General features: G+C 49.7%; 1 protein-coding gene across 4 annotated transcripts in view; it reads left to right on the plus strand.

The window, feature by feature from the left end:
* Positions 1–12,316, plus strand: part of MYO18B (myosin XVIIIB) — a 263,498-nt gene that overhangs the window by 7,856 nt on the left and 243,326 nt on the right. For all 4 annotated transcript variants that reach the window (XM_058281562.1, XM_058281564.1, XM_058281563.1 and 1 more), the window contains exons 2-3: positions 5,886–6,012; positions 7,752–7,912. In XM_058281562.1, coding sequence (XP_058137545.1) covers positions 5,976–6,012; positions 7,752–7,912 — 198 coding nt within the window. In that variant the 5' untranslated portion in view covers positions 5,886–5,975. The remainder of the gene's footprint in view (positions 1–5,885; positions 6,013–7,751; positions 7,913–12,316) is intronic.

The raw sequence follows: 12,316 nt of genomic DNA on the forward strand, positions 1-12,316 counted from the left end.
TGTTACAGCGGCCGTGAGCACAGCCTCTGAATCAGACTGTCTGGGTCGGAGAGCGAGCTCCACACCTGCTGCTGCGGGGGCCAGGCCTCTTCCCCTACGGCCGCCAGAGTCTCCTGAGAGGTGGGGGTTTGCAGAATCCATCTTAGAGGGTGGTGGGGAAGACAAAGTGACAGGCTCTGCGTCAGCAGTGCGTAATTGCTAGTGGTAGTATTGCCCACAGTCCGGCTTGTGTTGTTTTGGGTCGGAGGGCCAAGATGGACAGCTGAGCTGAAGGAGCAGGGATTTAGGCATCCGCATCATCCCCACGCCCTCCTGTGTGACCTTGAGTGAATTTGTTAACCTCTTTGATCCCCAGACTGCCACAGGCCCAGGGCCCAAACTGATGCCAAAGAGACGCTAAGTCTCAGTGTCCCTGGCACACCCAGCCCTACCCCTGAAAGCACCTACTTGAGTCGACTTCTTAGCGTTCCACAACATGCCAGCAGCACACACAGCACCTCCGAGGCCCAGCCTGGCCTTCTCTTGTCACTGCTGTGGAGGCGGCCGGAGGGACCAAGGCTGTGATTGGGAGCCAAGCATCAGTGGGAGAAGCTGGGACCTCGGGGATGGAACGCCTCACTGCCTTCCTGCTGGGTGACCTCAGGAAGTACCTCCACCTGTGCATCATGGTCTACACTAAAGGACTGAGGCCAACCTCAGGATGCTGTCATGGGAATGAAATGTGATCACAGATTTTGAAAAAAATGTTTATTGTAGTAATATATATAACCCAAAATATCCATTTTAACCATTTCATGTGTACAATTTGGTGGTATCCATTGTATTCAAAATGTAGTACAATCATCACCTCCATCCATTACCAACATTTTCCATCACCCAAACTCTACACCATTCAGCAATAACTCCCCATTCCCCCTTACCCCACTCCCAGTATACCTGTAATCTACTTCCTGTCTCTATGAATTTGCCTATTCTAGATATTTCACATAAATGGAATCATACAACATTTGTCCTGCTATGCCGGACTCATTTCACTCAGCATAAGGTTTTCCAGGTTCACCCAGGTTGTAGTACTTCCTTCCTTCTTATGACTGAACACTAATCCATTATACGATTAGGGCACATTTGGTTTATCTATTCATTTGTCAACGGACACGTGGGGTGTTTCCACCTTTTGGCTAAGACGAATATTGCTGCTTTGAGCATTGGTGTACAAGTACCTGTTTGAATCTCTATTTTCCATTCTTTTGGGATACATGTCCAGGAGGAGGACTGCTGGGTCATATGGTAATTATATGTTAAACATTTTGAGGAGCTGCCAAAATGTGAATGATATTGGGTTTTCAGATAATGGATTTCTAGGTCCAGTAGAAATTTAAGGGGTTGGGGGCAATTTAGTTGTAAGGACCTATCTCCGAGTTTGGCACATAGGAGGGTCTCCCTCAATGGGAATTGTCTGGTGCTGGGTTCCCCCTGTGGGGCTCCAGACCAGCTTCAAGCATGAAGCCAAGGGAACAACTGAGAGTAGCTCCCAGTGACACAGCTCCTGCTTAGTATATGGCACCCTCCCATTTTACAGCTGAGGAAACTGAGGCTCAGAGAACTGCCCAGGGACCCAAAGGGTAATGGTGGTGGCAGGACTTGACTTTGGACCATGATAACATGGTGCCCCACTGTGTGTGGGCACAAAGGGGACTCCAGAAATCCCTGCCACAGAATTGTTGCCAAAGGCCTGCTCTGTGCCTTCTCAGCCACACTCCTAATCATTCACTCATCCACACATTTGTTTAGTCAACAATTACGAGCCAGACTCTGGGGCGACATCAGTAAACAGATGAAAAGGCAGGTCCATGTAGGGCCATGCTCTGGAGGGTGAGTCAGGAATGAAACTAACAAAATATAAAATAGCACGATGGATGATGATCAAGTACTATGGGGTAGAAAGAACAGGGTAAGGGAATAGGGAGTCCTGGGGTGGGGGCCAGTGCTGCCGTTTAAATAGGTGCTGATGAAGGCAGGCTCATTGAGAAGATGACTCTGAGCAAAGACTTGAAGAAGGGGAAGGAGTGAGCCAAGCAGATGTCTGAAGGAAGAGCACTGAAGGCAGAGGGAACAGCATGTGCAAAGACCCTGAGGTAGAATTTGCATGGAAGGGTTCACACCACCCAGGAGGTCAGTGTAACTGAAGTGAAGGAGCGAGGAGGAGAGGCTTCAGGAAGATGGGCAGGGAGAAATAAGAGGGTCGGGTCACGAGGGGCTCTGTAGGTTACCACGAAGACTTGGGCATTTATGAGACTGGTGAAGTCATCAGAGGGGGCTGCTGTGTTGGGGCTGGATGTTGGAGACAAGGGGCCACTCAGATCCAGCATTTGTAAACCGCCCCACAGTCAAGGCCTGGCTGGAAAAGAGTTTCAAGCCATCCTACCTTGGGGCTGCTTTCTCCTTTCACCAGCCTCCCTCACCTCCCCAGTGGAGACTTAAGACTTTGTACCAGGCGTTCTGAGTGTCTGGGGCCTCCTCCTGGGCTTAAAACAGCAGCTGATGAGGCAGGTGTGAGCGTCAGGCCTGGAAGGGGATGGGGCGATAAGAACACTTGCTTAAATTAAGGCTTGACAAAGCCTCCCGGTAGGATTGGCTCGTAGCCGTGGGTCAGTGGGGCTGGCTGAGAGCCTTCGAGGGGGCAGGACGTGGCGAGTGAAGGCCCACACGGAGCTCCCTCTCAGCGTGCCTATGTGCTGTGCCCTTCTGGGCAGCCGCCGCTGAGGACAGCACAGACGGACAGCCAGGATTCCCCCGGAGCTGTGAAGCTGAGAGCGATTCTTGGGAAGCAGCCGCTGACCTGGCCTGTCCTAGGCTGGATGGGAAGGGAGGGGTGGGTGGCGCAGCGGCCCAAGCAGCCTCCTCACGTCAGGCCTATTCATAACCCAGCGTCTGCTCCCCAGACATGAAGTGCAGTGGGCGCTGTGGGTCACTCGGGGCCTCTCCGGTATCTCCCGCGGGGACGGTGGGTGGCGTCCCTGTCCCCCTCCTCACTCCCAGCCCCTCTCCCCAGAGACCTGACTCCACGCCTGTTCTCCAGCCTCAAGTGCTTCTCTGAGTCCCGCCCTTGCAAGCTGGAGAGCCCACACTGTGGGGACATTTCCTCAAGCCGAAGCCTTCGCTGCTTGCACTTGGTCACATTCCTCCCATCTCCCCGCATCAGAGTGGAAAAGTCCCTTCTTGGCTCTTGGAATATTGACACTTGCTCCTTGGGAGGCCCTGTAGGGGCAGGGGGCTCCACCAGCAATGTGTTGGTAAATGTTTGATGACAAGTCCCCCAGATACAGGCCCAGCTTTGTGGCGTTAGCCAATTCGTTAGGTGTAACTTCCGCCGTGGCCCATTTCAAGCTACTACAGTAACACAACAGGTAAGGACGGGAAGAGACGGGCACGAAGGCTCTCGCGAGAAGAGAGCACAGCGCTAGACTCTCGCGAGAGCATGAGGTCACGCCCCAAGGCTCTTCACTCCCGAAAGGGTGGCCCCTGGTGTATCACGCCAGGTCATCTATAGAAGTTGCCCATGCCATATTCTTTTGGACAGGTCACCGAAAACGGCTTCCTACAGGCTCGTGAGGCTTTGGAAATCTCTGGGACAATGGCTGCTCTGACCAGAGCCGGGGTGGGGCATCTCCCAGGAAGGGGCTGGGGGAGGGGTCAGCGCAGAAGACCGCTCGGTCCTCGAGCCCCGAGCTAGAAGTGAGAAAAGTCTAGAAAAGTCGAAGGAAGAAGTGAGCCGCACACACCTCCCCCACCCCCGGTCTCCTACTTTGAATCTTGGTGTATTTCTTTCCAGTCTTCATTTTCTGTGTGGAGTGTTTTGTAATCTGCCCACTTTAGACGGTTTGTGTGCCATGTGGTCCTCCCCGCTTTTTGCTTTATGGGCCAATATAAGTACCTTCCAGCGTCACCGCAAATGCTTCCCAGTATGCTGCAGCGGGGATGTAAAATGGTACAGCCACTTTGGAAAGCAGTTTGGCAGTCTCTTAAAAGTCAGATTACGCTTATCAAACGGCCCAGCCCCTCTGCTCCCAGGAATCTTCTGGATAGAAATGAAGACGTAGTGCGCAGAAAGACATACGTACACGAATGTTCATGGTATCATTATTCATAATGGCCCAAAAGTGGACTACTCAAGTGTCCATCAACTGGTGAGTGCGTAAATGAAATACGGTGTCGCCATGGAATGATTTAATGGTATGTTATTCCGCAACAAGAAGGAATGATACACAAAACATGGGTGAACATCAAAAATATTGTTACGTGAAAGAAGCCAGATGTCAAAGACTATATACTGCTTGATTCCGTTTATGTGAAGTGTCCAGAAAAGGCAGATCTCTGGAGATAGAAAGTAGGTTAGTGGATGCTGTATCTGAGGATGGAAACCAGGTATGAGGGAACTCTGGGGTGTGGAAATGTTCTAGAGTTGGATTATGGTAGTGGTTGCACAAGTCTGTAAATTTACTGAAAACTATCAAACTGTAAACTTGCAATGAATAAGTCTTATAGCATGCATATTATACCTTATAGTTGTTCAAAAACAATGTCTCAAAACACATCTTCAGTGTATTCATAACATTCTTTCAAGAGGATGGTACTGTAATTTGCCAAATGTTCTCCAGTAAGTGGATAGTTAGGTGGTGTCTGCTTTTTTTTTTTTTTTTTTTTAGGTCCTGGGGCTAGGGATTGAACCTTATACTTGAGAAGCAGGTGCTCTGGTTTTTTTGATGCTGCAAATAACACGGGGATGAACTTTTCTAGTTTAGGATTACTACCTCAATCATGTTTTCAGGACGTGGGCTTTCGAAGTCAAAAGCTAAGAACATTTTTAAGGCTTTCAGTAGGACTAAATCGTTTACCCAAAGCACTTGGCCTATTGAGAGCCATGGTTTCCTGTTCTCTCCTGATTTGCATGCTCAAACTGTGGTGCACCCCTGCCCCCCATCCCCAGCATGTGCAGGCCCACAAACCCCCTACTCCAGGGGTTCTTAACAAGGGGTTCCTGAGCTTGAATTGAAATTTTAAAAAAAAAGTTATTTTTGTGGGGATGTGCTGGTGCGGTTTTGATACATTTAAAATAAAGCACAGTATAATGTGGACTTAGTAAGGGGTCCGTGGTTTTCACCTGATGTCAAAGGGGCCGTGGAACAAAAAAGGTTCAGAACACTTACACTAACTCTGTGGTATAACTATCAGGATAGTGGCTGTTCTTAGGGGAATAGTGACTAGAAGGAGGCACCAGGGAATTTCTGAGGGCTGGTTTGCTGTTTATTTTTTGAATCAAGGTATGATGTACATACAGTAAAATGTTTAATCAGTTGTACAGCTGAATGCTTTTTAAGAATATGCACTCTACCTCTGTAACCGTCATGCAAATCAAGATGTAGAGTGCTTGCTTGCCCCCAGAAAGCTCCCTCCTACCCCTTCCCAGCCAATGCTAACAGCTCCTCTGACCTCCATCACCAGAGAATAGATTTTCCTGTTTTTGAATTTTTCATAGAATCACAATGGTTTTCAAAACTTACACAGGTGAGTTCTATATGTGAGAGCTGCTGAGATATAAGCTTATGATTATTTACTTCTCTGATTATTGGTTAGACCTCAATAAACAGTCAAACAGTGTGGGGTCAAGGGGGAAGGGATTTCAGGGCTGTCTCTCCACACTTGTGGCCTCCTTGCTGCCCACTGCCCTTTGCAACAGTGACAGTGAACTGGGTGCCACTGTGCTACTCCCCCCAAGGTGGGCTCAGTTTAAGGCTTTGGTGGGGGTGAGGTGGGGGAGCTGGGCTGTGCACATAAGCTAATCTTGTGTCTTTCTTCTCTCCCCCACTGTGTTTCCTGTGTGTCAGTGCTGTGTCCATCATCTCACAGGCTCATTCTGTGCTGTCTAGCAGGGAGCACCATCTCATCTCATCTCACGGCCCTGGCACTGCCCCGGCATGGCCATCTCATCACGTCTTGCCCTGTGGGAGCAGAAGGAAAGTGACGATCATGGTTGGGGCTTTGGCTGCAGGGACAGACTCGAGCCTCAAGGACAAGCCACAGCCCTGGTGGCCCAGGCTGGGCTACCCTTGTCTCCCCTCTTGGGCAAAAATCTGACATCTCGCCCTGGGGCATGTCCAGCCCACCCCCATCTTCTCACAGCTAGTGCGGTAGCCCTGACCTTTGTGACCCAGAGGTCGTTGGTGACCATGTTCTCAACTCTTCCCATGGTTTCCTGGTGACTGGGCCTTTCTCTGTTGCTCAGCCAGCAGCAAGGAAATGAGAATCTCCATCTGCATGGCAGTTCTCACGAGCACTTGGGGTTGTGTGGGAGGAAGTATTGGTGGGGAGGTGGAGGTGGTGCTCTTGGCTGCCTTATTTGTCATCTGGGGATGGGGGTCCCTTGTCCCTGCCTTCTGTCACCATGGAGAATGGAAACAGGTCCTTCTCTTGGCAATTACTTGTCCCTTTTGCATTTCTCACTAAATATGATAATGCCTGTTATCTCTTCTACCCCTTCTGTGTGTGGTTTGATGAGTTGGAGGTGGAAGGATCGGGTGGGCCAGAAGGTTCCTTCTTGCTGTCTCCTGGCTGCCTCAGCCCTCCCATCCCCAGACTGATCTGGGTGCAGGGTTGAGGATAGTTCTGAAGGAAGCAGATGTTGACAGGTGCTGAGTAGGTCTTAAGACTTGCTCACACTTAGAAGTGGGTTTCACTTTGCATCTGGAGGGAAGAAGTATGATGTTAGTGTGAACCCAGCATTGCAAACTCTGCCCCCCAGAACTTCTTTGTTCCTGGGCAGAGGTCTGCATGGACCAGCCTTCCCCCATGGCCCCTGCTTTGTCTCCTGGCCTTTCCCATCTCCTTTACATTCCCCCTTTATTGGCTGTCTGCCCGACACATACAGAAGACCTTGATAAGAATGTTATTTTAAACCAGTGTGTAGCCCTTCCTGGTGTTTTTGTTCTCACGTGCAGTCAGGCGATGCTGGTTAAAGCCACATCCAGTCCCATGATTCAGTCTCCAAGGTCACCATGGCAAATGAAGGGGCCTCAAGCTCAACCCAAGGCCAGCCAGCTCTGAACCATGTTTCTGGGGTAAAATGTCCAACTGTACTGATTTAGGACCCAGTGATGGGGAGCCTCTTGCTGTTCAGGTTTAAGGACCATCAAGAGGCCATAGCATTAGATCAGTTGAGTGGGCTTAGGTCAAAGGATTGGATCCTTATATGACCCTTGGCTGTCAGCGCTTCCCTATCTTACCACGTTCCTGGTGTCATTAGTTCTGTTAAATTAATTGTAAAACTAGTTCTATCTAATAACTCTTGTAGCCATTTTCTGTAAGCCAGGGTGGGGGGTGAGAGTGTGGATGATTCCCCAGGATCCATCCCCTTCTGGAAAATAGAAAAGCTCTTTTTGGAATAGGTCTTCCCAGAAATGGGTCTGTTTGATGCCAAGGAAGGGAACCAGTGAACTTGATGGGCTGAATTCATATCAAGAGGAGACCAGGTCCAGGCTAAAAGCACATGGGTTCCTATATCATCTGCTGTCCACACAGTCCATTTTCCTGCCAGTCTTGGGGCTTCCCAGAGCCCTGCCGAGCCTCACCCTGCTTTGCTCTGGCCAAGCATATGTCTTCCTCAGTCCCCTCCCAGGCTCCATCTCAAACTCTTTTGAAAAACAGCTTGCCCTCACTGGTTCACTCACTGAGCGTCTCCTTTACTTCTGCAAAACAGATTCGGGAGGAGGACAAGAGCCCACCACCGTCTTCGCCCCCTCCCCTTTTCTCTGTCATCCCAGGAGGCTTCATTCGGCAGCTGGTTCGAGAGACTGAGAAAGAGTCCAAGGAAGCGCGCCGGAGGAAACAGGCAGTGCTCACCTCTCCGGAACCAGAGGTAAGTGTCCCCATAGAAAGGGGACCAAGCACCTTTCAATTTCCACACTCTTCTCCTTTGAGCCTCTTCTGTGCCACTTGTCATGCTGCCTTGGCTCTGGCTGTTTCACTTTGAGGATGAACTTTCTCCAGCTTGACCTGTTGAGCTCCTATGCATCCTTCAAAATCCAGCTCAAATAGCACATCTCTGAAAAAAAATCTCCCATTGCCATATTTCCTCTCAGTCCCACCACACCTTTCATATGTGTCTTAATTGTAGTCTGTATAGTAATTATTTCATCCATGACTTGTTTGACTGGGAATTCCTTAAGAAGAACAACTAGCTTTCTCATTTAACTCTGTTATCTTGAACAGCTCTCATAGTAGCTGACTGATAGTGAGTGCTCAACAAATGTTAGTTTAATGAATAAATGAATGAATGGTATTATTTGATATGTGGTTGGTGGGAATCATTTACCCTTGCTTTTGCAGAAAGGGAAACCTAGACAGTGGCTAAGGACATATAGTTAGCTTATTTTCAGCAGAAAGACACCCAGTTGGTACTCATTGGTATAGCTGTATTGGTTGTTAAAATATTGAAACCCTTCCATTTCAGGTGGTAAATGGCCATGACCCCAAGCTCTACAAGCTCCAGCTTTGTGCTCACCCAGATCCTTACTCTGAGTCCCTTGGAATGGTCCCAATTCAGTAACTGAAGGGTTAATGCTCTTCCCAGTTAAAGACCTCTGTAGCAGTTTCAGCTGCCATCCTTTTTGATTATTTATTTCCTAAAAACCCTTAACCACTTTGAATAGCCACCGGGCTGAAATGATTGTTGGATGAGATGCAACCCCTTGTTCAAGGACTTGCAAACTTGTCCCTGGTGGTCCCTTCTTTCCTCCCGCTCCTTAGCCAGAGAACCTTGGCAGAATGACCAGGTCTGACACCAGGAAGGCAGGCTTACTGCATGGTGCATCTTGGGAGTATCTGTGTGTTAGGTGGAAAGGGCATCTCCGGTGCCTCCTTGAAGCCATTTGAATGCTGCAGTGATTGGGCTGGGAGGTCTGGTGTTGGCTGGTGCCAAACAGCCATCCTGCCTCTGTCTCCCTCTCTGCCCTCAGCTGTTGTTTGCCAGCCGGTCCCACATGTGCCTCCACCCATGATTTACAACGACTTGGCTACATTAGAGAAGCCCTCTAGCAGCTGAACAGCAGCAGCTGCTGGGACACCCCACCAAGTCTCTGTGGGGAGAATGACAGGGAGCACAGGCTCTGTTCCCACCCCTGCCTGGCCCAAGCATAAATGGGGGCCAAAGTCAACCCCATTAGGCTGTTGTTCAGTCAGGATAAAATGCTGTGGGGTGATGTTCATCACTAGACAAAGCTTGCTTTGTTGCTTGTGTGCTCATTTGATATTCTGGGAAGCAATGGGGTGGATGGAATGATGCCCACTTGCTGGAGGTAGAGATTGAGGCCCCAAAAGGTCAAGTGACCTGCCCAAGGTCATTTGTACTCCATCTGGTGAAGGAGGTGGCTCCGTGATGGCCACAGGGGGCTGGGGAGGACAGGAAAGTTCAAGGAGGCTGCAGGCTATACAGGGGTCACTGTGCATAAGTTAAGAAGCAGAACTGGTCAGGGGATGGGGATAGACTGTCACTGCTGGGCCTAGCCAGAAGTACAGAGCCAAGACGTGGGACAGGCAGGTCTCAGATCACAGCAGGTGGCTGGGCCCTGGGCCAAAAGTCCCTAGCGACTGGAACAGGGGAGCCTCAGGACAAGTTCCTGCGAGGCAGCAGGCCCTGGCCGGTTCCTGCCAATTTAAGTTTCTTGTCCTGATCAGTAAATAACTCTGTACACTCTCTGCTCATCTCAGCACCACCGTTTCATTTGATCCTCTCATATAATCCTTGGAAGGAGTCATTGTAGTCCATCCCCATGCTGCAGGAATAGAAAGCAAGGCTCAGGGAGGTGAGCTGGTTTTTCCTAAGGCCACTCAGCCAGGGAAGGGCAGGGACAGGCTGCAGTAACACTGGTACAAGTGTTAGCAGACCTGGGGTCTGGTCCTAGCCCCACCACTCTGTGGTTAAGGTCAAATCCCTTCCCCTTCTCTCAGCCTGAGTTTGCTCATCTCTAACATGGATGTGCTCCTTCCCCATGTGCTCACAAGGGTGCAGAGGGTTCTAAGAGCTTTGGTAACTGTGAATGTTAAAAGCTAGAGAATTCGTGGGGGCTGAGGTTGGTTGCTTTGCTTGCCCCATCCCCTTGTTTCTGTCGCCCCTGTGGTGGTTGGTTAAAAATAAGGCAGTGACTCACAAGATGGTGTAGATGTTGGCAAGATTTTCTGAGTGTGGTCAACCCCCATTCTGAGGCTATGTTCTGCCTGGCTCCAGAAGGTCAGACCAAGCCACTTGCCATAGGCACTGGCTCTAGTGCTTCTCAGCCCTGGCTACACATTTGAATCACCTGGGAGGGGAGGGGGCACAATCCTGACTGCTGACATCAGACTATCTGGGAGTGGGGCTGAAGCATCAGGATTGTTTAAAGCTCCCCAAAATCCCCAGTGAGCAGCTCCCTAGAGGGACAAATAAGACCATGAAAACAGTTAAGGCACTGGCCTTGCAGTCAGAGAGGCCTGGCTTGACATTTTACCTCTGTTCCTTGGGCTACCTAACATCTTTGTGTCTTCTTTCTCAGCTGTAAAATGGGTAGAAGCCCAGAACTGACCACACCGGGTGGTTAGGAGGATCAAGTCCAATATTGTAAGAGGGGTTTGGGGCCCGTTGTGATGAATCTATAAAAGATAGCCATTATAAGAATCATTATCATTTTCATTATTACAAAGTGAAGGTAGTGTCTATGCTTTTGAGACGTCCACACCCTAAAGTACAGGGGGGTGGAGACAAATGAAAGCTTCGACGGGATGTAGGATATAGTCATCGCTGTAACGAGTACACTAGCACAGGGCTTCTGGACTTCACAGAAGTGTGAGGTGGTTTCTTACTGAAGCCATCAGACACAGATTGTGGAAGAGGTGGCGTACCAGCTGGGTGTAGAAGGATGAGTAGGGATTGGACAAGTGTAAGGTGTCCCAGGCGACAAGCTCAGCAGAAGCAAAAAAAATCGAAGTAGGGAAGGGTTGGGTATGGTGGGAAAAGCCCCAGTGTAGCTGAAGCATGGGGATAAGCAGGACAAGAATGGAGGATGGGGCTCCTCATTGAGGACTTTGAATGCCAGATGAAGGACTGATTGTCCTGTAGGCCGTCGGTAGCTGCTGACACTTTTGATCAAGTTTATATTGATTCTGGCAACAAACTGGAGGGGCACCAATTCAGAGGTGGTGGCATTGGCCTCAGTTTGGGAAAAGACAGAGATATGAAGCTTTGCAGGGTGGAAACATCATGATCCTAGGGCTAGTTTGAATGTTAGGAGAGGATGAGAAGCCCAGAGTCCCAGGCATAGGTGTCAGGGAGGCTGGTGCTACCACTGTCCAAGATGGAAGAATCCAGACTAGGGCAGGTGGTGAGGCCTGCATCTGGTTAGAGTAGCCAGTTCTCCCAGGCTAAATTTTGAGGACAGGGCTGTGCAGAGCTGAAATCACAAGGCAAGAGAAAGGCCTGGGAACCTGTAAATAAGAAGGCAGTGGAGACCCCATGGGTGATTTGTAACCCCAAATGGAATGAGGAGCCTAGGGGTACACACTAGAGCCCTTGCTTAGCCTGGGCAGTGGAATGTGCAGATCAGGGCAGCAGAAGATGCAGCAACTTGTTTGTTCAGTTCTTTGCAGTCTCCAAAGTACTGTTCCACATCTCATCCTATAAAAGATCTGGATGGTCAGGTGGTATCTGCCTAAAACTGGGGAGGGGGGGCCCCACAGGGGAACTGAGGCTCAGTGAGGATAGGTGATGTTGTTCATGGTCATCCAGCTAGAAAGTGTGGGAGTCAAGATTTCAGCAGGTCCTCTGATGACAAACTTCGAGTCCTTTCCCTGATTCCTCCCTGGCCCAGCAGGAAGAATTGAGGTGGAAATAATAATGGTAAAACTATCTGCAACTATAGCAGCTGCTCCTATTACTGAAGGCTTACTCTGTGCTGCACTCAGTTTCTATATATTCTCACAAATCCTCACACCCACTCTGCAAGGTAGGCCTTTATAATTCTCATTTTATCGATGAAGAAACAAGCTCAGATTTACTTAAGGTCACACAGCAGAGTCAGGGGTTGAACTTGGGCCTGTCAGGTTGTTCCAAAGTCCACTCTTTCCACTTAGGACATGGTCTTGAGGAGCTGGGCTAAGGTCCAGGGTGTTGGGGTTTGGCTCCCTGTCTGGCATGGTGCATGTTGGAATCTTGGAGGTGCTTGAGGATCTTTAGATAGATGGATGGATGAGTGAACAAATGATTGAGTATGGCAGTCAAGGTGGCAAGTAG

This window comes from Dasypus novemcinctus, chromosome 19 (assembly GCF_030445035.2).
Source record: "Dasypus novemcinctus isolate mDasNov1 chromosome 19, mDasNov1.1.hap2, whole genome shotgun sequence".
Lineage (NCBI taxonomy): Eukaryota > Metazoa > Chordata > Mammalia > Cingulata > Dasypodidae > Dasypus > Dasypus novemcinctus.